General features: G+C 39.6%; 1 protein-coding gene across 1 annotated transcript in view; it reads left to right on the top strand.

Annotated features, from left to right (window-relative positions):
* The window catches only part of LOC128136280 (excitatory amino acid transporter 1-like), a 107,635-nt gene extending 84,891 nt beyond the window's left edge, over positions 1-22,744 (top strand). The window contains exons 6-10 of the mRNA XM_052775545.1: positions 12,569-12,864; positions 14,544-14,777; positions 16,912-17,106; positions 18,567-18,701; positions 20,166-22,744. Of these exons, the coding sequence (XP_052631505.1) occupies positions 12,569-12,864; positions 14,544-14,777; positions 16,912-17,106; positions 18,567-18,701; positions 20,166-20,370 (1,065 nt within the window). The 3' untranslated portion in view covers positions 20,371-22,744. The remainder of the gene's footprint in view (positions 1-12,568; positions 12,865-14,543; positions 14,778-16,911; positions 17,107-18,566; positions 18,702-20,165) is intronic.
* The last annotated feature ends 1,496 nt before the right edge of the window (positions 22,745-24,240 follow it).

Below are 24,240 nucleotides of genomic sequence, written 5' to 3'. Positions count from 1 at the left end.
TCAAACTAGGGGACTTCCTGTTACCTATGGTAGGAGTGCACAGGAATGTTCTTTCTATGTTGCTTCCCAAATTCCTCTATCATTAGCCTGGTCTTCTTAACCTTAACTGTTCTATGGAGAAAATAATAGTAACTAGTTACATTCCTCCTTTAAAAAGAGAACATTATAGTTTCAGTGAAACCTATAATGTGTATTGCCATAATCTAATTGCTTCATATTGACCCCACAGACAATCTTGAACTGATATTATTTACCAGTTATTGCTGTAGCAATTAAAAAAAGCTGGAATGTGGAGGTCAAGAAGCAAGAGGATAAAGTAGAAACTTTCCAAAGTCCAGCTGAGTTACATCTTGCAGAAGAATTGAAAAGAAACAGTAACATTTTCTTTAGTTACATAAACAGAGACCAACAAAAAGCAGTGACTTTCTAGATTAAAGATTTGGTCAAGATTAAAGATAAACTAGTCCCAGGTGCAAAACCAACAAATGCTATGCCTCTGTTTTCAGTAAGGACAGTGATGCAGAAGAGCAGTATGGAAATACAAAAGTCTGTATCTAAACTAGAAACAAAATTCAAAGAATTTAATGTAATAAAGTCAGGGAATGACATAATTTTTATTTCAAAATCATGAAATAATTAGGGCATAAAGTTACAGATCTAGCAGCAAGTATTTTTAATAAATCTGTCAAGTTGGGAAATTATTTATCTATAACTGGTGAAAGCAATCATAATGCCTTTCAAATTGCAATTTCAAAAAGATTTAGGAATTGATTTAAGCAGTTAATAACCCATTAGCCTGATCTTGGTTGTACCAAAGGATACAAGTACCTTGAAGGAAAGAGTAAAGATTTAGTAATAAATGAAAATGAAAAATACATGAAAAAAAAGATAAAGAATAACACGGGTTTCTGAAACAGATTGTACCAGAATAACCTTCCATCTTTCTTCCACAAGATTGCTCATTTTCTTATTTTCTTTTTTTTTGGTGCCACAGAAGTGCAATGGAACTAATCTCTTTAGACTTCTGTAAAACAGTTTTTAAAATGAGGGAAGTGAAATAGTTGAGCAGGGGATAAGATTATTGTGAGAATTGTAAAATTTGTGGAGATAGCAGTGGAAGCTGCTGAAGGACTGGGTGTATCTCAATTGATATTTTTTTACATGACATTACCACAAGATGCACACAATGAAATTTACAGATGACAAGAAAGTTGAAGCACTTTGTATCATGATATCTAACAAACACCAAAGAAGATAGTATGTCCCTGGCACACTGTAACACTATAAAATCACAAGAACAAAGTGAATTGGCTCTCGCAGACATTGGTATGTTCAGTTATCTCCTGGTAGCTCTTCATCACATGTGAAATAAACATTTAGAAATTAACTGTAATTTCTGCTTTGAGACAGGAAGTCACCATCAGAAAGAAAAAAAAATTAAAACCCCTCTAATTCAGCTCTAGGGTATGTTAGGTGACATAACTCCAATAGAGTTGGAGAGGAATGTGACTGTCTGGAATACTGGATATATTCTGGTCATTACATTCAAGGAAGATTAATGTAAAATAAGCACAATGGAGAGAGGAGTTGCTGTTCAAAAGAACACAGTGTATAAAGCAAAAAGAAGCTTGCTTTAAAAACTATTCAGATACAAAAAACAAAGTGGGAACAGAGCTGTATAAGATAAAGAAAAATGTTTATACCAGAAGAAATGGAAATCACTATGACTGAATTTGAAGTGGGAATTAGTAAGGTTTTTAACCTTCATTACCTAAAAGGTGAGGTCCTGGAAAAATCTTCAATTAGGAGTCGTGGGAACAAACTACCTCATCAGTTTTAAGATACGGCTTGAAAAATTCATTCAATAAAGTATCCTACAGCAACAGGAAACTCAACTGAGTGACTAGCAGTCCTAAAGCTATGGTCTTAATTAAAGATGTCCTATAGATTCTGTTTACATTAAGTATATTGTATTTCTCATGTGCTTTACAGCTTAAAGGGATCTCCTAAAAATGGTTCAAAAAACAGGAATTATTTAATGAAAGTTTTTTCTGACTTTCATCAGCAGATACACTTACTGAAGCACCAGGATTTTAAATGTCATACTGATACTATTACTTTTTGAATCAGGTACCAAAACCTAGATTTTTAGGCATAAGTTATTTTGTTGAACCAGATTTGTTACACTAAAAACATTTAAAAGGAGAAACAAGTATGTATAAGATTCATAGGTATCCAGATGACTTTGTACATCTGACTCCATAACTTTCTTTTCAAAAGTTTACATCAGGTTTTTCATGTTTCTCAGAAGATTTATGAAGAAGGATGATCCATCTGGCACTAATCTGGTTCTGTAACACCGTGTTTGCTGGCCCAAACACAAACCACACTACTCATAGTAGTCCACACTCAAAGGCATAATACTGATCCACAGCTTTGCACACCTGGAAACCATCACTGGCATATACACTCCACATTCAAATCACATATTTTGATATATTAGGTGCTCACATTCTCTCTTATAGCATCCTTAGGCAGGTTTCTTCCCTGACAGAGATCTGTGCTGGAACCCACTGGAAGGTTTTTCTTTCTTTCTCACCATGGCCAGCAGACAGGTCCTCTAGTGACTGTGTTAGGATTCACAGCAAATTTTGAACTTGTTATTTCTCCATCAAGAGCAAGCACCTGCCAAAGCAGCTCCACTAACACACAGGACCAACTATCATTTCAAAGTATTTTAACCTCAAAAGATCAACTGTTACTCAAATTTTGTAACACTAAGATGTGGAAAATTGTGCTTTCCTTCGCGTAATTCATTTTAGTAAAGTAAAATTACTTTTCTGGACGTGGAATTGCTCTCATGCAAAATGAAATGGAAGTGCTGTGTGGAGAGGGGTAACCAAGGTGGGAAGGGCTTCTAGATGGAGTTGAAAAAGCTTTTATAAGATTGCTGCTGGGAGAAGAAGATCCAGGAAGGAAGATTGGGATGTTAGGACTCATTTAGGAAGGATCCTCCTAAATTTTCTGCTGCTTCTCATTTAGTCTTCTGGTCCTTTGGATTCCCTTTCCTGTTCTTCTTTCCCAGCAAGTATGTGAGGCAAAGCTGCCTCCTCTTGCTGCTTCTTCTCCTTCTTTACACATTTTCTTCCCCAGAAACAGGAAGAATGGTGGAACAAAATGCCCCTTTGCCTCCAAAACGGCCCCCTCATTGTAGATCCCAGAAGCCAGGAGAAGCCCCTGTAGGAAAGAAAGTGTGGTGGGTTGACCTTGGCTAGCTGCCAGGTACCCACCGAGCCACTCTATCACTCCCCCTCCTCAACTGGACAGGGGAGAGAAAATATAACGAGAGGCTCGTGGGTCGAGATAAGGACAGAGAGATCACTCAGCAATTACCATCATGGGCAAAACAGACTCAACTTGGGGAAATTAAGTTATTGACAATTAACAATGGAGTGGGGTAATGAGAAATAAGAACAAAACTAAAAACACCTTCCCCCCACCCCTCCCTTCTTCTTGGGCTCAACTTCACTCCCAAATTCTCTACCTCCTCCCCCCGAGCAGCGCAGGGGGACAGGGAATGGGGTTTGCGGTCAGTTCATTATGCGTTGTCTCTGCCGCTCCTTCCTCCTCACACTCTTCCCCTTCTCCAGCATGGGGTCCCACCCATGGGAGACAGTCCTTCACAAACTTCTCCAACATGGGTCCTTCCCATGGGCTGCAGTTATTCACGAACTGCTCCAGCATGGGCCCTTTCCATGGGGTGCAGTCCTTCAGGAATGGACTGCTCCAACGCGGGTCCCCTGCAGGGCCACAGGTCCTGCCAGAAAACCTGTCCCAGAATGGGGTGTCTATGGGGTCACAGCTTCCTTGGAGGCACATCCACCTGCTCTGGCATGGGGTCCTCCACGGGCTGCAGGTGGATATCTGCTCCACTGTGGACCTCCATGGGCTTCAGAGGGACAACCTGCTTCACCATAGTCCTCAGCATGGGCTGCAGGGAAATCTCTGCTCCAGTGCCTGAAGCACCTCCTCCCCATCCTTCTTCACTGACCTTGGTGTCTGCAGAGTTCTTTCTCTCACATATTCTCACTCCTCTCTCCCAGCTGCTGTTACGCAGCAGTTTTTACCACAGAGGCACTACCACCATCGCTGATTGGCTCAGCCTTGGCCAGCAGTGGGTCTGTCTTGGAGCTGGCTGGCACTGGCTCTGTCTGACATGGGGGAAGATTCTGGAATCTTCTCACAGAAGCCACCCCTGTAGCTCCCCCGCTACCACAGGAAAGCTAAGGAAATCCTTACATTCAAACCTTTCAGCTGAGAACTGGAAAAACCAATTCAGGCCGAGGTGGTGGCATTCAGCCCCATGCCCCAGGAAAGTGTAGGGGGACAAAGAGCTACCCTTGCCTAGCAGACCAGGTTAAGAAGAATAATCTGGAAAATGTTGGGCTTTAGCTTCACTCTGTTCTCCACTAGTTACTCTCTCTCCCTGTGAAAGACCAAAGTTCTGTTGGCACCCTGTCTCTATCAGGACCTCCTCCAATTAAATTAGTGGCAGCTAGGGATCACTGGAAACAGCAGATTGTTAATCCAAACAGCATACTTTCTGGTACTGGTTATTTCCATATGACATATGTTGCTACCTTCACTATGCACTGATCATTTGGGGGCTTTTGTGATTGTTATCAGTAACAGAAGAATCTGAAAAGACTGACTGCTGATAAATATTACACACTTACCTAAAGCTAGATTATTTTGTTCAAAATCTTCTCTATACTCCTATATTCACCCGCAATTTAGGGATATCTAAATAAATCTTTGGATTTATCTTTCAACTCTGACCATTATCTCTTCATTTCTCTTTCTTTGCTGAATTCAAAGATGCTATCTATCATGGGGCTAAGCAGTTCTAAGCAGCCTCTTGTTAGGCAGATACTGCATTTAACTCCCTGTTCTTCCTGCTGTGCTCTGGAGATATGTCAAAAGCCAAAAGAAACACAAGTGAATTTGGGACATCAAGAGAAGGAGAATCAGTCTAACACTTTCAGGAGGGTCATTATGTTATGAATAGGTGGAATTTGAAGCCAGCCGAAGCTTAAAAAACTAGAAAGGTGCATCTGATAACTGCATTTCTTCTGAGCTATTTTTAATTAATATTTGTTCCTGAAATCATTTGTACAAAGGAGATCGGAAGTGTTAATCTCACATCCAGACATGTGTCGTGGTTGAACCCCCAGCCAGCAACTAAGCACCACGCAGCCACTCACTCACTTCCACCCCAAACAGTGGGATGGGGGAGAGAATCAGAAAAAAATGATAAAACTCGTGGGTTAATAGAACAGAAAAGAAGAAACTAATAATATAAAATGACAATAATAATAATAAAATGAAATGAAATATAGAAAACAAGTGATGCACAATGCAATTAATCACCACTCGCTGACCGATGCCCAGTTAGCTCCCGAGCAGCGATCCACCCCCCCAGGCCAACTCCCCCCAGTTTATATACTAGACATGACGTCACATGGTATGGAATACCCCGTTGGCCGCTTTGGGTCAGCTGCCCTGGCTGTGTCCCCTCCCAACTTCTTGTGCCCCTCCAGCCTTCTTACTGGCTGGGCATGAGAAGCTGAAAAATCCTTGACTTAGTCTAAACATTACTTAGCAACAACTGAAAACATCAGTGTTATCAACATTCTTCTCATACCTAGCTCAAAAACATAGCACTGTACCAGCTACTAGGAAGACAGTTAACTCTATCCCAGCCAAAACCAGGACATCAGTGAAGACATAGCTGCTATTTTGTTGATCACATCCATTGGGATCTGACGACGTCCATCTTGCCATTTTATTCCTAAAAACTGGATCTCCTGTGCAGGTCCCTTGACCTTACTTTCTTTTATGGCAAAACCGACTTTCAGAAGGATTTTGATTATTTTCTTCCCTTTCTTGAAAACTTCTTCTGCTGTCTTGCCCCATATGATGATGTCATCAATGTATTGCAAGTGTTCCGGAGCTTCACCCTGTTCCAGTGCAGTCTGGATCAGTCATGGCAAATGGTGGGGCTGTGTTTCCACCCCTGGGGCAGTCGATTCCAGGTGTACTGGACACCATCCAAGTAGAAGCAAATTGTGGCCAGCACTCTGCTGCCAGAGGGATTGAGAAAAACACATTAGCGACGTCAACTGTGGCATACCACTTGGCTGCCTTTGACTCTAGTTCGTATTGAAGCTCTAGCATATCTGGAACGGCAGCACTCAGCAGCAGCGTGACTTCATTCAGGCCACAATAGTCTACTGTTAGTCTCCACTCCCCATTAGACTTTCACACTGGCCATATGGGACTATTAAAGGGTGAGTGAGTTTTGCTGGTCACTCCTTGGCTCTCCAATTGGCAAATCAACTTGTGGATGGGAATCAGGGAGTCTCAGTTGGTGCGATATTGCCACCGGTGCACTGTTGTGGTAGCGATTGCCACCTGTTGTTCTTCAACCCTCAGCAACCCCACAACCGAAGGGTCTTGAGACAGATCAGGGAGGGTAGACAGCTGTTTAATTCCCTCCGTCTCCAAGGCAGCTATGCCAAAAGCCCACCGATACCCCTTTGGGTCCTTAAAATACCCTCTCCTGAGGTAGTCTGTGCCAAGGACGCACAGGGCCTCTGGACCAGTCACAATGGGGTGTTTCTGCCATTCATTCCCAGTTAGGCTTACTTCAGCTTCCAATACAGTTAACTCTTGGGATCCCCCTGTCACACCAGAAATACAAATGGGTTCTGCCCCTTTATAACTTGATGGCATTAGACTACACTGTACACCGGTGTCTACTAGAGCCTTATACTCCTGTGGGTCTAACATGCCAGGCCATCGAATCCACACAGTCCAATAGACCCGGTTATCCCTTTCCTCCACCTGGCTGGAGGCAGGGCCCCTCTAATTCTGGTCAGAGTGTCCATTACCCACTTTTTGTAAAATTGGCTCAGAATTCCCTTCAAGAGGATCAGAAGTAAGATCAGCCCTTCTACTCTGTTTGGAAACTGGAGCGGCATTTTTCCTGGAAGGATCCCCTTTTGTGGTGGTTTTTCCTTGCAACTCACGTACCCATGCCTCTAGTGTTGAGTTAGGTTTTCCATCCCATTTCCTCATGTCCTCTCTGTGGTCACATAGGTAAAACCACAGGGCACCTCGCGGTGTGTACCTTCTATATTCTTTCTCTTGGGCAGAGGAGCGCTCACTCTTAATAGCTGAGATATTGGTCCGTACAGGTGGGGAATAGATCATATCCTCTCTGAATTGCTGGAAATCCTGGGACAGCTTCTCCACAGCGAAATGCAGGCTTGTAGGGAGGAAGAGAGATTTTCTTCATATTGCCAGAGTTGGCGAGCTATTTCATCCACCATCAGTGCCTCTTTGTCTTTCCAGGTCATTATTGCCAGTGGGTTGGCATAAGACAATGGTGCACTCTGTACAAACTTCTGCCACATGGGTCATGTGCATTGGACTTCGTCTGGATCTTTGGGTGATTGTGGGTTTTCCGGGTCATAATAAATTGTCTCTAGCATGGCTAATTCCCTCAGGTATTGGATACCTCTTTCCATGGTGGTCCACTTGCCTGTTTGATGTATAACATCTTCCTTGAAGGGGTACCTTTCCTTCACGCTTGACAGGAGTCGCCTCCAGAGGCTGAGGGCTTGTGTCCCTCTTCCAATTGCCTTGTCAATGCCACCTTCCCTGGCAAGCAATCCCAGCTGCTTGGCTTCCCTACCTTCTAATTCCAAGCTATTAGCCCCATTGTCCCAGCATCAGAGCAGCCAGGTGATAATGTGCTCACCTGGACAACGACCGAAACCTTTTCGCATATCCCGCAGCTCACTCAAGGATAGGGATCGGGTGATTACCTCTGGTTCTGCCTCTTCCTCCTGTTGTCGTGATGACCCTGATTTATCTTCATCTTTCGCTAAGCAAACTGATTTTTTTGTATATTTCTTCTTGTGTATGGGGGCAACTGATACTGGTGCGGGTTGGTTCGCTGGTTCAGCTGCAGTGCCTGTCACCGGGGTTGGAGTGGCTGCAGTGCCGGTCACCTTGTTAGATCCAGAGACCTTCTCTTCCCCTTGAGGGTACTGAATAGTGTTGAACAGGGCTCGATAGGCATGGGCCAGGCCCCAGCACATTGCAGTGATTTGTATCTCTCTAGAGTTGCCAGTGTGACAGTATACTTTTTCCAAATATTTTACTAGTTCTTCTGGATCCTGCACTTGTTCAGGGGTGAAGTGCCAAAACATTGGAGGTGCCCACTGCCCTAGGCATTTGCCCATACCATCCCACACACCCTGCCACTCATAATTATCCAGCCTCAGGGCAGATTTCTGGGTGATCTTCTTAAATAGTTGTTCAACTTTAAACAAGACCTGAACCACATTCAGGAACATGCTAGTTCCTAGCAATAGGACCATGCTGGTTTCAACATCCCAAGGGTATTCAAATTTTTCAAAATTCTCAAATGCCATTGTAACTAGACTGGAGGAGAAGGGAAAGGGGAAGAAAGGTGTCTCCCCCATAGATTGGCTCTCTGAGGAGGAAAGGTAAAGGGTGTAATTATTAAAGGTTTTCCACAGATGGCTCCCCAAGTATAGAGGTGATGACAATGCTGAGTGCAAATACCGGATTAGTCCCACAACCAATGATTTTATCATACCATAAGCCAGTATTACACAATACATCAAAGCAAAAACCTTAATCCACCTCCCACGGATGATAAGCAGCAGCACAGGGACTGCATGCAGCAAGTGAGGTGATACATAACAGAACTCTAAAAATGAGCACCACAACTCTAAGAGCTCATAAATCGACATTGTGACCAGCAACTAATAAACTAATATAATGAATGCTTCTAACAAATTAAATTTAACATGCTCTGATCAGGTCTGTCGTTATCTCAACCCTTCAAGCCCCACGTTGGGCGCCAAAAAGGACTGTCATGGTTTAACCCTGGCCACCAACTAAGCACCACACAGCCGCTCACTCACTCCCCCCCACCCAGTGGGATGGGGGAGATAATTGAGAAAAAAAAAGTAAAACTCGTGGTTTGAGATAAGAAGAGTTTAATAGAACAGAAAGGAAGAAACTAATAATGATAATAATAACAATATTAAAATAAATATAATAATAATAAAAGGATTGGAATATACAAAACAAATGATGTAGAATGCAATTGCTCACCACTCGCTGACTGATGCCCAGTAAGTTCCCGAGCAGCAATCCCCTCCCAGCCCCACTCCCCCCAGTTTATATACTAGGCATGATGTCACATGGTATGGAATACCCCTTTGGCCAGTTGGAGTCAGCTGCCCTGGCTGTGTCCCCTCCCAACTTCTTGTGCCCCTCCAGCCTTCTTGCTGGCTGGGCATGAGAAGCTGAAAAATCCTTGACTTTTAGTCTAAACATTACTTAGCAACAACTGAAAACATCAGTGTGTTATCAACATTCTTCTCATACTGAACCCAAAACATAACACTATACCAGCTACTAGAAAGAAAATTAACTCTATCCCAGCTGAAACCAGGACACCTATCCTCTTGAAGGTTCTCTTTCATCCTGTCACTTCCTATAAACAGTTGGCTTTTTCACCATTCCACACACAGAACATTTGTTTTATGGTGGTCAAGCAATCTTGTATTTTGCCTTAAGTGTCATCTGAAAAAGCACTAACAAGCATAAACCTCAACCTACTCTTTTTCCTTGGTAGATATCTCCCTTGCATTTCCCGTGTTTGGTTTTCCCTTATTTCTTTTGCTTCACCAGGAACCTTCTCATGATTTTTGATAGACAACTTTGAGCATAAGAAGACAGACACATCCACAAAGTTATCCTTAACCTCATTTAGCAATAATGAAAGAAAGACTAGTTCAGACAACTGTCTCAGAGCAAATAAAGTTGCTCTGATTCCTGTTGCTCAGATTGCCATTTTGAATGTCATTCTAAATAAACTGTTTCTGCAGTGTTCTGGAAAGGGTTCTAGAGAGACTATTCTCCCTAGGCTAAAGCTAACATTCCTGAATACTTAAGTCTGAACAACAGGATGAGTCAACAGATAAGATCTACATCTCTGTGTACCAGTCTAGCTGAAATGAAAACAGACTTTGCTATGTGAGGTCCTAAAAACCATATTATATCCCTAAAGAGACTTAACTAATAAAGGATTAAAGGCATCCTCCTGCTGGGACAGAATTCCAGAATCAGCACAAAAAAGAAGGAATATGCTTCTTATAACCTAAAATTATTTTTAACTGGGTTTTTAAAGGTAAGAAACTTCACATGATTGTGCTTTCTCCCCTGTAGCTGCCCAACTTTTTCTCAGTCCCTTGTCATAATTTTTGAGCCCAATGGCCAGTTCCAACCTAATTTGACGGAAGAGGCAAGGGGGTGGGGGGTGGGGGGCAGGTCTCAGAGAAATCAAAATTGTGCTGCCACTGAAAGAAAAGCTGTTTATGACTTAGCTCTTAACCTGTTCCAACAGGCAGCAGCCATTCAGCCAGGCAGCACACATCTAACACTAATAGCCATATCATGTGTTGCTTTTGATCTAGTCAAATAGGTAGGAATGAGAGAAGGACCTGAGGGTAATGGTGGAGAATCAGGACAAAGTCAGTTATGATGTGTCTAGGGAAAGTAGGGAATGACTAGGAAATATGGTAGGAAATTAGGCTTTAATTCCAGTCCTCATTAAGCAGCTTGCTTTGTTATGTTTTTATGTCTAATCTGCATGCCCACAAGTCCAGCATAATTACACCCTTCAGATATTTGTATTAAGGAATTTTTACCTAACTTTTTTTTTCTACTTTAAAACAGTAATAAAAATATACATATAATACAATTATCATACCCACACACTTTTTTTTTTTTTTAAAGTGTTTGATGTACAGTGTTAGGCAGTCTTTTAACACTCCTGTCACGACTGAAATAAAATCCCTTCAGTGATAACTTCTAGATAATTTCCACTCTAATACCTCTCTGTCACTTAAAGAGGCAATCTCATCCTTCCTTCCCTGGCTGTGTAGTCCCAGTCTCAGTGTTTTGCCCTCTCTGGCATTCATCTGATTCCTCAGCAGGCTGATTCACCTTCATAGCCTTTACCAAAAAAAATGGCCATTTTTTTGCTTGATAAGTTTTCTGCCAATTTAAAGAGTAGGATTTGCTCATGGAGAGATCAAACTAGAACTGACACAGAGGAGAAATTATCACAGGTTGGATGGGAGCGGGTGAGGAAGTGAAACTGTGCTTTTCCATGTCAGCCAACTGTTGGAACAGCTCAGCTGTCTGCTCTAACCACAGCCCAAGTCTTAAAACTTTTTAGCAAATTTCATTTAAAACTCAAGGATATCTAAACTCCATGGAGATTTGTTCTGCTACATCTTATTCAGAAATTTTACATAAATATCCTCTAAGCAAGTTTTACTTGAAGTTCTGAAAGACTTAAAGCCTTCAGGGGATACAGCAAATATGCGGAAGGAGTGCATCAAAACTATTCAGGTCTGGAAAATAACAGAAAATTAGGTCAGTGTTGCTAGATGCTGATATTCAGGTTGCCCATCTTAGTCATAAGTAAGTACTCCATTTCACTCAAATACTTTCAGAGTGTGCAACAACCTCCAAATATTACTAATAATACTACAGCTCCTGGACTTATTTAGGGCCGTTTTGTTGGCAGGCCCAAAGGAATAAAAATCCAAAATTGCTGAATAACCTTGACACCAGCATCCCATTGCTTTAATATGGTATTTAGCATCCTGAGATATATTAGAAACATTTTACTAGTGATATTTAGGATTCTTTGCTCAAAAGAATTTAATCAGGACAGGACTGTGGAGCTTTTTGAGCCCAGAGAGAAATATTCAGGATACACATTTCTCTTTGGAAAAGTATTAGGTGGTGAAAGACTGGTTTTCAAAGTAGACATTTAAGAGCATATTGAGATTTTGAAATTGATTTGCCCAATCCGTAATGGAACAATTTAAGATAGAACCCTGTTTTTAATTAAGGAAAGTGGTGATTTGTTACTGCAAAGCAGAGAAAACTAATGGCTTTGCCATAGCAAAGAAAAAAAGAGGTATGTTATATTTCAGTTACTTTCACTCTGATTTTTTCTAATTCAAAAAGATGAAAAAGGAAGGAAACTTCAGAGCACATGAAAATATTTCAACTAGCCAAATAAGGGCTATTTATTTAACAGTTGGGAAAATGTTGTTGGGAAAAATAACAATTTATGAAAATGCAAACTAAGAATCAATATTTTTGTCACAAAACTCATGAGCATGACAAATCTGCATCTTTGACATATTTATGAGAAAGCAAGTTCTGGAAGCTAAAGGTGAAGCTTTAGCTCTTGAAGTTAATATGGATTATTGTTGCTTTCAGGAAAGCTAGGTTTTCATAACAGTACATTCTACCAACAAATATTACACAAAGAATTCAAATGTCCTACAATAGTAATTAATAATTTAATGTGTGATTTTTACCTTTGTTTGCTATAATTCACAGAATTCCTATCTTTCTTTTCTTTTTGTCTTACCAGTTCAAAACTAACTATGAAAAGAGAATGTTTAAAGTAGACATTTCATCCAATGACACATCCACAGTGGCTTCCATATTAAGTAATGTGTCAGAAGCAATGGAAACCCTCACCCGAATGAAAGAGGAAGTAGTTCCTGTTCCAGGTTCTGTAAATGGAGTCAATGCCCTTGGCTTGGTGGTTTTCTCAATAAGCTTTGGCCTGGTAATTGGAAGCATGAAGGAGCAAGGTCAGGCATTAAAAGACTTCTTTGATAGCTTAAATGAGGCTATCATGAGATTGGTAGCTCTAATAATGTGGTGAGTGCCTCTGATAAATTCTATATTAAGTTACTAACAATATTTTTTCATCCCAGTTATGCACTGGATAGCAAGAGTCTGGCAGGAAGTCAGACAATAAGATCTTAACTACCTTGTAGCTTTTTTCGTAAATGAACCCAAGAACTGTAATTCTGTATATCAATAATTTGCCCAAACATACCTATTCTTTCAGTGTGTTTCAGTGTGTTTAGCTTTTGACACAAAAAAATCAAGGTATATGGCAGAATTTGCCAAGCTTATACAGAGCCATTCCATGTCTTCATAAAGACAGAGATCACAACAGTATGCTATCGAAGTTTCCTTATAACCTACTCTGACTTCAGTAAAGGAAAATGACAAACCTCTCCCATAATCTTATTTCTACACAGCAAGACCTTGTTATCATTAGTTTCCAACACAACTGGTTCCTGCAGTTGTGTAGCGTATATGTATGTCCCTGCACTGTAGCTGTACTGCTTACAGATACACATAATTTTGCTATTTTCTTTATTGTGCTCAACAGGTAAATAAAACCAATACCTTTTCCTTCAAACATTAGATATGAAGTCTTTTCAACAATGAAGATTTATTATTTGTCAGGTAGAAGGTTAATTATGAAAAGAAATTATGTCTTGTTGCCTTCTTTACTACAGAAAACAACCAAACAAATCAACTCCAAAAGCGTAAAAAACTACCCAAGAGCACACACACATATGTTGTAGTACTAGATACAAAACTAAAAATAAATATATTTTTTCCAGTGAGTAAAATTTTATTCTGCCAGGAAACATCTACACAAAGCAAAAATCTTTTCTCCTTCTTTATGAGCTCACTTAAGATGATAAAGCAGTGGATGAGAATTATTACTGCTGAGACATTTCTACATGGATTTGATAGCTGAAAGTGCAATTGAGATATGCTGGATAAATTTTGTTCTGTGGTAACTCAGTATAAAAAGACAAGGGGACATTTATGGAAATAAGGCTGTATCAAAAGTCCAGCTGCAGCAGGATTATGTTAGAGATTTATGCTCAACACTAGCTCCTTCTTCATCTGTAGCTGTGCTTGCCGATAGAAAAAAGCAGATTATACCACCTTTGTTGCTGCCCCACAATGCAGCTAACCTCTGTCATACAGATGGCTTCATGCTAAAGTATTTTTCCAGTGTCCCACTGGATAAAATAGGGCATGGCCAGAATTAGCTTGAAATCATCAGAAGTTAGCCTTCTGTGTGGATTCCTTCCCCAACAACATGGGAAACAACACTGGAGAGATAATAGAACTGGGCACTTGGCATAGTCTCCAACTATGTTGGTTGAGCCTTCATCCATACAGACAGAATTATAACAGAATTGGCTAAACTAGCTTTTAAATGACACTTGAATTCCAAAGGGAGCTCATCTCCCTACATGTCTGAAAGGCATGTTATATGTCTTCTTGAAATCCTTACCAGGTTCTGAAACCAACAGAGCCTATAAGAAACATTCACTGCTGTGGTTTCATCCAGGTTAAACCATTAAGAGTTAAAGAGTTAAACTCTTGGGCTGCTTCTGAATAATTACAGTCATCCTACCAGCAAAATCCTACATTCATGCATGCATATAAACACAAAAGGTACAGATGGGGGAGTGGATTTCTACTTTGTTCAGTGCAATACTAATTTGATTTCTTATTTGCAGGTATGCACCACTTGGAATCCTCTTCTTAATTGCTGGAAAAATTGTTGAGATGGAAGATACGGGTGTGATCGGTGGTCAGCTTGCCATGTATACTGTAACAGTTATCATCGGTTTGCTAATTCATGCTGTCATTGTCCTACCTATTCTCTACTTCCTGATCACTCATAAGAATCCTTGGGTATTTATTGGAGGCCTAATCCAGGCATTAGTCACAGCTTTGGGAACATCTTCCAGGTATAATACAATATTTTAAGGCCATATTGTTTTTAGAATATAATTGGTTTGAGAAACAAACAACTTTGCCTAATGTAATTGGTTAACTCCATATTCAAATATTCACTTGGGCACTTTATTTCAGTTCCACTGCTCTCCGACAGAGATGATTATTATCATTATATTAATTTGAAGTCTATTTTCTATGAGAACCCTTGAACACAGACGAAATAGGTCTGTTTGGTGATGCAGAGTATGGCTGGAACCCTTGTGACTTTGATTAGCCTTGGTATTTGAGATTTGTAAGTAGTTTGTAATGGCTTGCTGATAAAGGATGCTGCTGGCAAGGGAAGTTTTACGTTTGTGCGTGGCAAAATGGAGCAGCAAACAGGAAGGTTCAGAGGGGATTCTGAGAGAGCTTGAGAGCCCTTCTTGGCAAGTGACATTCTGTGCTCAAAATCCTGATAGCCAATGATGGATATCAGAAATGCAATAGAAATGCCATTTTTGCTCTTTGTTGATGAAATCATAGGGATTTCATATGAATAAAAAACCTCTTTGCATCTATGATGAAAAGAAACATTATTGTAAGCTGTCGTGGTTTAACCCCAGCCAGCAACTAAGCACCACGCAGCCGCTCACTCACTCCCCCCCCCACCCAGTGGGATGGGGGAGAAAATCGGGAAAAGAAGTAAAACTCGTGGGTTGAGATAAGAATGGTTTAATAGAACAGAAAAGAAGAAACTACTAATGATAATGATAACACTAATAAAATGACAACAGTAATAATAAAAGGATTGGAATGTACAAATGATGCACACTGCAATTGCTCACCACCTGCCAATCGACACCCAGTTAGTCCCCGAGCAGCAATCCCCCCACTCCCCCCAGTTTATATACTAGACATGACGTCACATGGTATGGAATACCCCTTTGGCCACTTTGGGTCAGCTGCCCTGGCTGTGTCCCCTCCCAACTTCTTTTGCCCCTCCAGCCTTCTTGCTGGCTGGGCATGAGAAGCTGAAAAATCCTTGACTTAGTCTAAACACTACTGAGCAACAACTGAAAACATCAGCGTTATCAACATTCTTTGCATACTGAACTCAAAACATAGCACTGTACCAGCTACTAGGAAGACAATTAACTCTATCCCAGGTGAAACCAGGACATAAGCAAATATATATTTCTACACCATATGACCTTTCATAAAACACCTTCCATTTTAATAGATTTTAAAAGCATCTCCTAAAGACAGATGTTTTCAGTCAGCCATTCCATATAACTAAATTCAAGACCCTAGTGTTTGGGATTATTCTGAAGATCTGGATGAGACACTATTGGGACCATTAATGTAGAATCTGATTAAGTTTTGTATCACTGAAAAAGCTCTTTAGGACTTTAAAAAATTATGCCAGTATATTAATGGGTAGAGAGGGATGATTACTAATTTCACATTTGACATTGTAATGTCAATCCTTGAAAATTTGTGGAATGCCTAAAAGGGAATTTGAGTAATAATGATTTTAAAAGGAAGATAATATAACTAAAGCCAGTCAACATAGTTTAAGAGAAAATAAACTCGGGGGGTGGGGGGGGGGGAAGGCAGTGGCTGTGTGCTGCTTAGCCACCTACTGGGGTTAACCCACAAGTGGTAAAATAATGTAATCGTCCATCAGAATGCCCTTTTCAGGGGAGCCAGCAAATAAAGATGAGAAAACATGCTGTTTACTGAAGGGTTGAATAGCTCAATGTGTATAAATTCAGGAAAACAATGCTTAGGGGTGATTCAATCATAACTCAATGACATCAAAACCGGGAAGTGGTAATTTTTAAATAGATTCTTCTGCCTAGCATGCTAAAGTATAACAAAATCTGGTGACAAAATACTGAAGTTAGACACATTCAGACTAGGGACTACATAGAGAGTGACAGTAATTAACCATTGGAAAAACCTTCCAAGAGCATCAGGAGAACCACCATCATTAGAAGTGTTTAAATCCAGCCTTGGAATTTTTTTTAAAAATATTCTGGTAGATCACATAAAAATTAAGACAATTAGAACAATCTATCTTGTCATCACAAAGCATGACAATCTTTTCATTCCCTCTTTTTGTAGAATTTATATCATGTATTACCTTCTTTCTTTTTGTTTCAGTTCTGCAACACTACCTGTTACATTTAAGTGTCTAGAAGAAATAAATGGAGTGGACAAACGAGTTACAAGATTTGTACTCCCAGTTGGTGCTACAATTAATATGGATGGAACTGCTTTATACGAGGCTTTGGCTGCAATTTTCATTGCACAGGTTAACAACTTTGATCTGAACTTTGGACAGATTATCACAATCAGGTACAGAAGCCATTATTACATCTAATAAAAGCACCTTTGTGATGACTCCTTCTTGCCGTTATATGTGGGATTAAATAAAAGCATCTAGAGCTAAAAATGAGAACTGCTACAGTAGCTGAATAACTATAATGATTTACATCTTCTGCACAGAAGAGGCCCCCCAGCAGATATTCTCCATTAGGTAAACCTTTAAAAAACTGTAGCATGATACACCTATCACTGGACTTAGTAGAGTCAACAAGAACAGTTTTTAATAACTTTTAAATTTTCTTTCTTAAGAACTCATGCAGCTTTTGGGAGCTGTAGACTTGCAATCAGTACCAGATAGTTTCTAATGCACGTACAAAGCAGTAGCATAAGAGCATCACAGTGGCATGGTACAGTGCTAATGCTAGGAGAGGTAATGTTTTCCTAGTCATGATGGTCTCAGGATACAAGTAGAGCAAGCTGTGTAAGGAGCAGTAATACCTTTTATTACATCAGCTGATAGAGGTAGAGAAGATGGGTATGTTTTCAAGCACACAAGCCTTCATGTTTGAAATAGAACAGCAAACAACCCACTAAGTACCACTAGATGATAACTGATCTGCATTAATTTATTATGTTACTCAAACAGTTTAAGAGAAAAGGGTGATGGGTACATGTGCAGAAGAAAGAAATGTCAGCAAGGGGAGAGGGGGACACTGTAGGACAGAGAGACAGGTATTTTATCACTCAGAAACACTGAAAGTTCAGATATGGTGAACTGGGAATGTAGAAGATTTTCAAGCAGAAGTGCTTCTCTCCATAAAAAACACCAGCTTAATTCAATATTCATCAACAGAAGGCAAAACTCTGTCTTCACACTCCGAGGCAATAGTTCCACATTCATTAGTACTAGAGCTTCTCCCTGCCAAATCACCTGACAAAACAAATTCTTCCTAAACTAGGTGTGAACAAGCATATTTCTATCAAGTTACTAGACTCTATGATTCAGGGTTTCTGGCAGCTTTCTGTTTTCTGATGGCTGAATGCCAACTGCTGGAGGACAGATACTTCACCTAACACAAAGTTATAGTGAGATGGACAGAGAATAAAAGTTCTTGCATTAGATCTGCCAGGACAAAATTACCTCCTCAGATTTTCTTTTAACATGTTTGAGCTTGTGGAGTGAGTTTGTTCAATGGGTGGGGGCATGTAGCTATAATGTTTTTGTCTGGCCCTTAGCATCTAGTAAGGGATTTAACATCTAACAAAATCATGTTTCCAGGGTTCTGGATAAAGGTTTAGTGTAAACATTTTGGATTAAGATCCACACTCCCCTGCAGCTGTGTAGCGTTCAGATTAGGGACTGGGCTTATCTTTTTCTTTACTACTGAGCAAATGCTTTCTTGCTTCATATCTGTTTTTAATGTTTGCCAGATGATAAGGAGAGTTTATTATGGAAGTCAATTAATTGCTCTTGCCATCTCTTTGCACAGCATCACAGCTACAGCTGCCAGTATTGGGGCTGCAGGGATTCCTCAAGCTGGACTGGTCACCATGGTCATTGTGCTTACATCAGTAGGTTTGCCTACAGATGATATCACTCTTATCATTGCAGTGGACTGGTTCTTGTAAGTATTTTTATGGAGTCACTAAGGGCTTAGACCATATTTAGAAATGCAATAGCCAGGGACATTTTGGCAATACTGCGATCAGTGGTGTACTTTTGCTGTGGAAGGCAGTTGGAAAGAAGTGTTAAAAAGAATCACAATTTCATGCGATTAATGTATTTTCTTAGAGCAGACAGTGAGGGGTGTTACTTAATGATGGTTCCTCTTGCATGCAAAAGGGTTACTTAGAAACCTGGATCCTTAGGGTACTAAGAAAACTTTCAGACACAGTGTAATTCTATCAGCAAAGAATTGCTTTAGTCTTCTATTTTTCGTAAGCTGTCAATGAAAACCTTTCCATCAATCAGGCTCGGAGCTGGTTCAGACCCAACCCAGTTCATTGCAGCCCTGCTGACTATCTAATCCAGGAAAGGTTCATATGTCTACTCCATGGACACAGAATTGAAAAACAGTTATGTAACTCTCTCATCCAGCCACCACAATGTATTGCCCTTCAGTTTTTCCATTCCTCTGTCTGTAAAAGACTAACTGACACCTGTAGGTATATGGGGAAATCCCTTAGGTCCAGGAACTAAATCAAAGGCAGGTTTCCTCCAACCTCTATTTTGTCTAACCCCTATTAGTTATAGTTTCCAGAGGCTTTTACCCTTCAGTCTTCTCGAGTGATCCCTGCAAGAAGTTGCCCATGTCATTATCAGAACGTGATGTCTTCAAATGATTATTGGAACAGATTGCCCAGAGAGGTTGTAGATGCCCCATCCCTGGAAACATTCAAGGTCAGGTTGGATGGGGATCTGAGCAACCTGATCTAGTTGAAGATGTCCCTGCTCATTGCAGGGGGGTTGGACTAGATGACCTTTAAAGGTCCCTTCCAACCCAAACCATTGTATGATTCTATGGTTTTATGATTTTCTAACCACATGCCCATAACCTTATGTAGGTGGACGCTTATCGAATAACAGTGCCAGTCAGACCTCATCAAGCTGCCTCTTACATCTTCTGGGCAGAGCCCTCTAAGATGGCTGAATTGTTGTAGTTTACTTTGAATCATTTTAGCAGAATTCCACCCTAAATTACTGACCGTAGTTTAGGGTCAGGAGGGAAATGACCCTAACAAGGTAGATTCTCATTGGCTTACGTGTTCAGAGGATATAAACCCAAATGACCAGAGTATAGAAATGCCTCCGAGAAGCATCTGCCATATGCTCCCTTTGTCGTTCATCATCATCACACAGCTGTTTCTTGCTGTGAAGCTGCCAAGAGTATTAACACATTTTGTAGCTCCAAATCCTAGTATATTTGTTAATTTCTGTAGAAGGAATCATGGCATTAACAGTTCAGATAAATGATATACATAAAACTGCTGAATCATCTAGTAGCTATTTAAAGGCCATTTTAACAGCTAGTCTGCATGCTTCCCTGAACAAGTGATCAAGTCAAGGCTAACTTACTATTTCTTCTTAGGGATCGTCTCCGTACCACTACCAATGTCTTGGGAGACTCCATCGGAGCAGGAATTGTTGAACATTTATCACGGCATGAGCTGAAGAACAGGGATGCTGAGATGGGTAATTCTGTGATAGAGGAGAATGAAATGAAGAAACCATACCAACTGATCTCACAAGAAAATGAGACTGAGAAACCATTAGATAGTGAAACCAAGATGTAGGGTAAAGAAGACATGAGTCCAACACTACAAGTGTGGAAAACACATGCTTTTTCCAACCATTTATATCTTGAATTCACCAAGTTCACTTATTCCTTGTTTTCTCCCTTTATGCTAGCACTGGAAAGAATTAATGAAAATATATTCCAAATTAGCAGTGATCAAGGTTTATGTTGGCTTCCCATTTAAAAAAAAAATTAACAGGCAACAACACTGGTCCTGCTAGACATGTACTAACTGAGGATAAATAGAGATTGTTAATTAAATTTTAAAAAAGTAAAATCAGTGTATATGCTACTCAGTCCTGTAAATGTGATCTTATTCTTTTTCTTTCTTTTTTTTTTTTTTTATGAACTGGAAAGTAAAAACAGATAACAGAGCCTGAAAATGGTTTTATTTTTTTAAATACCTGTTGCAAAATTCCTAACATCTAAAAACACACAATCAATACTTCTAACTTGATAACTGCAACCAGCTAAGTAAATTAACTGGGTTTTTGCTTTTTATCTGATGTTTTTTTCTCTAGTGTTATATCCTTGTTTAAATACTAGCAGGACAATAAAAAGAAGGACATTAATTGAAAGGATAAAACAGGAGAAGATATATAAGTAAAGAAAAAAATACCCCCAATGAGCAGTTTTATCAGCTGAGTTGAAATATTTCTGAGAAAGTGATTTTATCTGGACATAGTTTTTTGCATTAGCCTCAGCTGATCTTGAAAAAAACTTAGCCTAGTCAGCTCCCACTGACTTACAGACATTTACGTATGTATATATGTACCTCTGCTCTGTATTTGTCCCCTTAATTTCAACATCACAACCTAGTTGAACAATCTAAGTGTGTTTTGTAGGAGCAAGGCAATTGACTCTGGAACAGAAAATGTGTCTTCATGTCTCTGAAAAAAAAGATAGCATGCTCTGGGTACACTAATTATCTACTTAATAAGCAATAATAAGAATAGAAGGCAGTGCCAGATGCTCAGAACCTAAAGGGACTGGATTCTAAATCTGAATCCCTGAGACCAACAGGAGGTTTTCTGATTGGAAACCTCCCAAATGCTTGGCCATTCCACTGATAAATTATAAAGCTATTACCTGGATTTACATTTTTCCATCTGGAGAAGAAGGTTCCCTATCTCAATGTGAAATTTCAAAATCCTTGTGTGTTTATCAGCAGTATCTCAAAAAGAAAAAAAGAGCCCTTTAGAAAGTAAAACTAATGGGTGCTTTTTTACTTTTTACTAGGAAAAATATATAAATTGTGAAATAGTAAATACTATAATAAATGTTGAAATTTTAATTAGAAAGGATTTTAAAGCACAATATTGTAGGTTTCTTTCAGGGAATAGATAAGGAAAGACTGAAAAAGGGGAGATAATGCACTTGTAATCCTATAGCTTTTTTGTTCATTTCAACGTTATTCCCTGATGAAGCTGTTTTTTAGAAATATACATTATGTATTTTTTCCTTTTTGCCTTGTGTTATTATAGAGGTTAAACTGGAAAGATTTATAATGCAGTTACATTTGAGGGAATGAAGTAACATTAATCAAAGGCACAATAGTGTTGAGTGATCTTTTTTATTTAAATGTTCAGTTCTCTTCATTCTCCCTCCCCCCACCAAAGAATTCTGATAGAAATTAAGGATTCCCTTGCAATGTCCCAGTTGCCACTCAAAAAAATATTCAATATGTTGCTCTTGTCACTAAAAGAACATAAATATGGTGTACAAGTAACTGTAGTGAAAATGTCAGCATGCTGGTTGAAGGCAAACCTTTTCCCATGTTTAGAGCAATGAGACAAGACTGGTTTATTCAGGACTGAAAACTCCTGCCTGTCTTCTCCAGTTGAGTAACCCAGACAACACGAGCAGGAAATCTCCAGTGAATTAAGTGAGCAGGATTTAATACAGAGTATTGAGCAGTCAAACCTACAAAGCTCTAAATGAATCTCTGACTGAAAGAAAACAAGTATGGGGTGGGGCTTTTTGCTAACAGAATGCAAATCTAGGATACAGACAGATATTTTCTGATACATAATTAGAGATATTTTTATATAGATGCTGTATTCAAAATGTGTGTATAAATGTTAACAGTAGAATTTATGGTATAACAATTTAATTTTTGTTAAGACTTTGTTTGGAAATACATTGCAAAGACAATGTAAATGGCTGTCTTTCTATGACATCAGCTGAGAAAAATGAATTGTGTCATAAAGAATGTGATCTTTTTTTATACTAACTTTGTTTCTTATGGAAATTAGGTATTATAGAAATATTCCCTTCCCCATGCCTCATTGGTTTTGCATTGGTATGCACCCAGAGTAGATTGAGAAACATTACTTTGTAGATGTATTTTCAATAAAAATAGTTTTACATTACTGCTTTTCTGTCATTTAGGATTTCTTTCAAAGGCTCTGTAACAGAAGCTTCACACAAACTCAGAGCAAACAAACTCATAATATGGGATTTCAGAAATTCCAGACCATTTTATACAGCAGGGCTTTGATATATCAGGGCTTCCTCACTTCAAATACCTGCTTACGGTTTCATGATCAAAAATAAATAAATAAGTGAAACTGACAAAAGGCGGCAAGGAAGTGGGGAGGGAGTACCATTAAAAATTAAAAGAACCAACATTATTCCAACTTAAGCTCATTCAAATTCAAGTATATAAATTCATATTGATATCAGCAAAATATTAAAAAAACAAGCATTTATATTTTCATTGATTCAGATACTACAAAGCTGCCAGTTCATTATGGATGTGTAATTAGATGGTCCAAAACTCAAAAAGGTCATTGTGCCATGGGAAGCAAAATACATCCATTGACTGGGGTATTACAATGTTGCAACATTACAGTCATCCTAGACAAGCCACTGTTTTTCCTCACATAAGTGGTTTGTGATGGTGTCAGGGTTCATTCGGCAACAACTTCAGCTAGCAGAGTTATCATCTAGTGGAAGTGAATGTCTTGTCAGAAGTACTGGGAAGGTATAAAAGAAAGACACGAGCTGAATCGCATCTGGAAAGCTGTGTTGGTTGGTGTTGTGGTTTAACCCCAGCCAGCAACTAAGCACCACGCAGCCACTCACTCACTTCCCCCCTCACCCAGTGGGATGGGGGAGAAAATCGGGAAAAGAAGTAAAACTCGTGGGTTGAGATAAGAACGGTTTAATAGAATATAAAAAGAAGAAACTAATAATGATAATGATAACACTAATAAAATGACAACAGTAATAATAAAAGGATTGGAATGTACAAATGATGCACACTGCAATTGCTCACCACCCGCCGATTGATGCCCAGTTATTCCCCGAGCAGCGATCCCCCCACTCCCCTCAGTTTATGTACTAGACATGACATCACATGGTATGGAATACCCCGTTGGCCACTTTGGGTCAGCTGCCCTGGCTGTGTCCCCTCCCAACTTCTTGTGCCCCTCCAGCCTTCTTGCTGGCTGGGCATGAGAAGCTGAAAAATCCTTGACTTTAGTCTAAACATTACTTAGCAACAACTGAAAACATCAGTGTTATCAACATTCTTCTCATACCTAGCTCAAAAACATAGCACTGTACCAGCTACTAGGAAGACAGTTAACTCTATCCCAGGTGAAACCAGGACAGTTGGAGCAGATGGAGGCAGCAGGGAGAAGTCCTGCCTTCCTGAACATACACCAACAAACCACTGGACAATGACTTCTATGAATTTGTCTGTGGTATTATTTTGAGTGAAAACAATATATATGTTCAACCATATTATTTTTTTTAAATTTCAGAGAAGACATGGTGTTATAAAGCGCATAAGCATACTTTTCCCTTTTTTTTTTTTTTTTTTAGTTATCTACTTATTCATTCACTCAGTCTTTGTATTTCT

This window comes from Harpia harpyja, chromosome W, assembly GCF_026419915.1.
Source record: "Harpia harpyja isolate bHarHar1 chromosome W, bHarHar1 primary haplotype, whole genome shotgun sequence".
NCBI lineage: Eukaryota > Metazoa > Chordata > Aves > Accipitriformes > Accipitridae > Harpia > Harpia harpyja.
The sequence above is the reverse complement of the archived record's forward strand: the minus strand, read 5'-3'. Positions and strand labels throughout refer to the sequence as shown.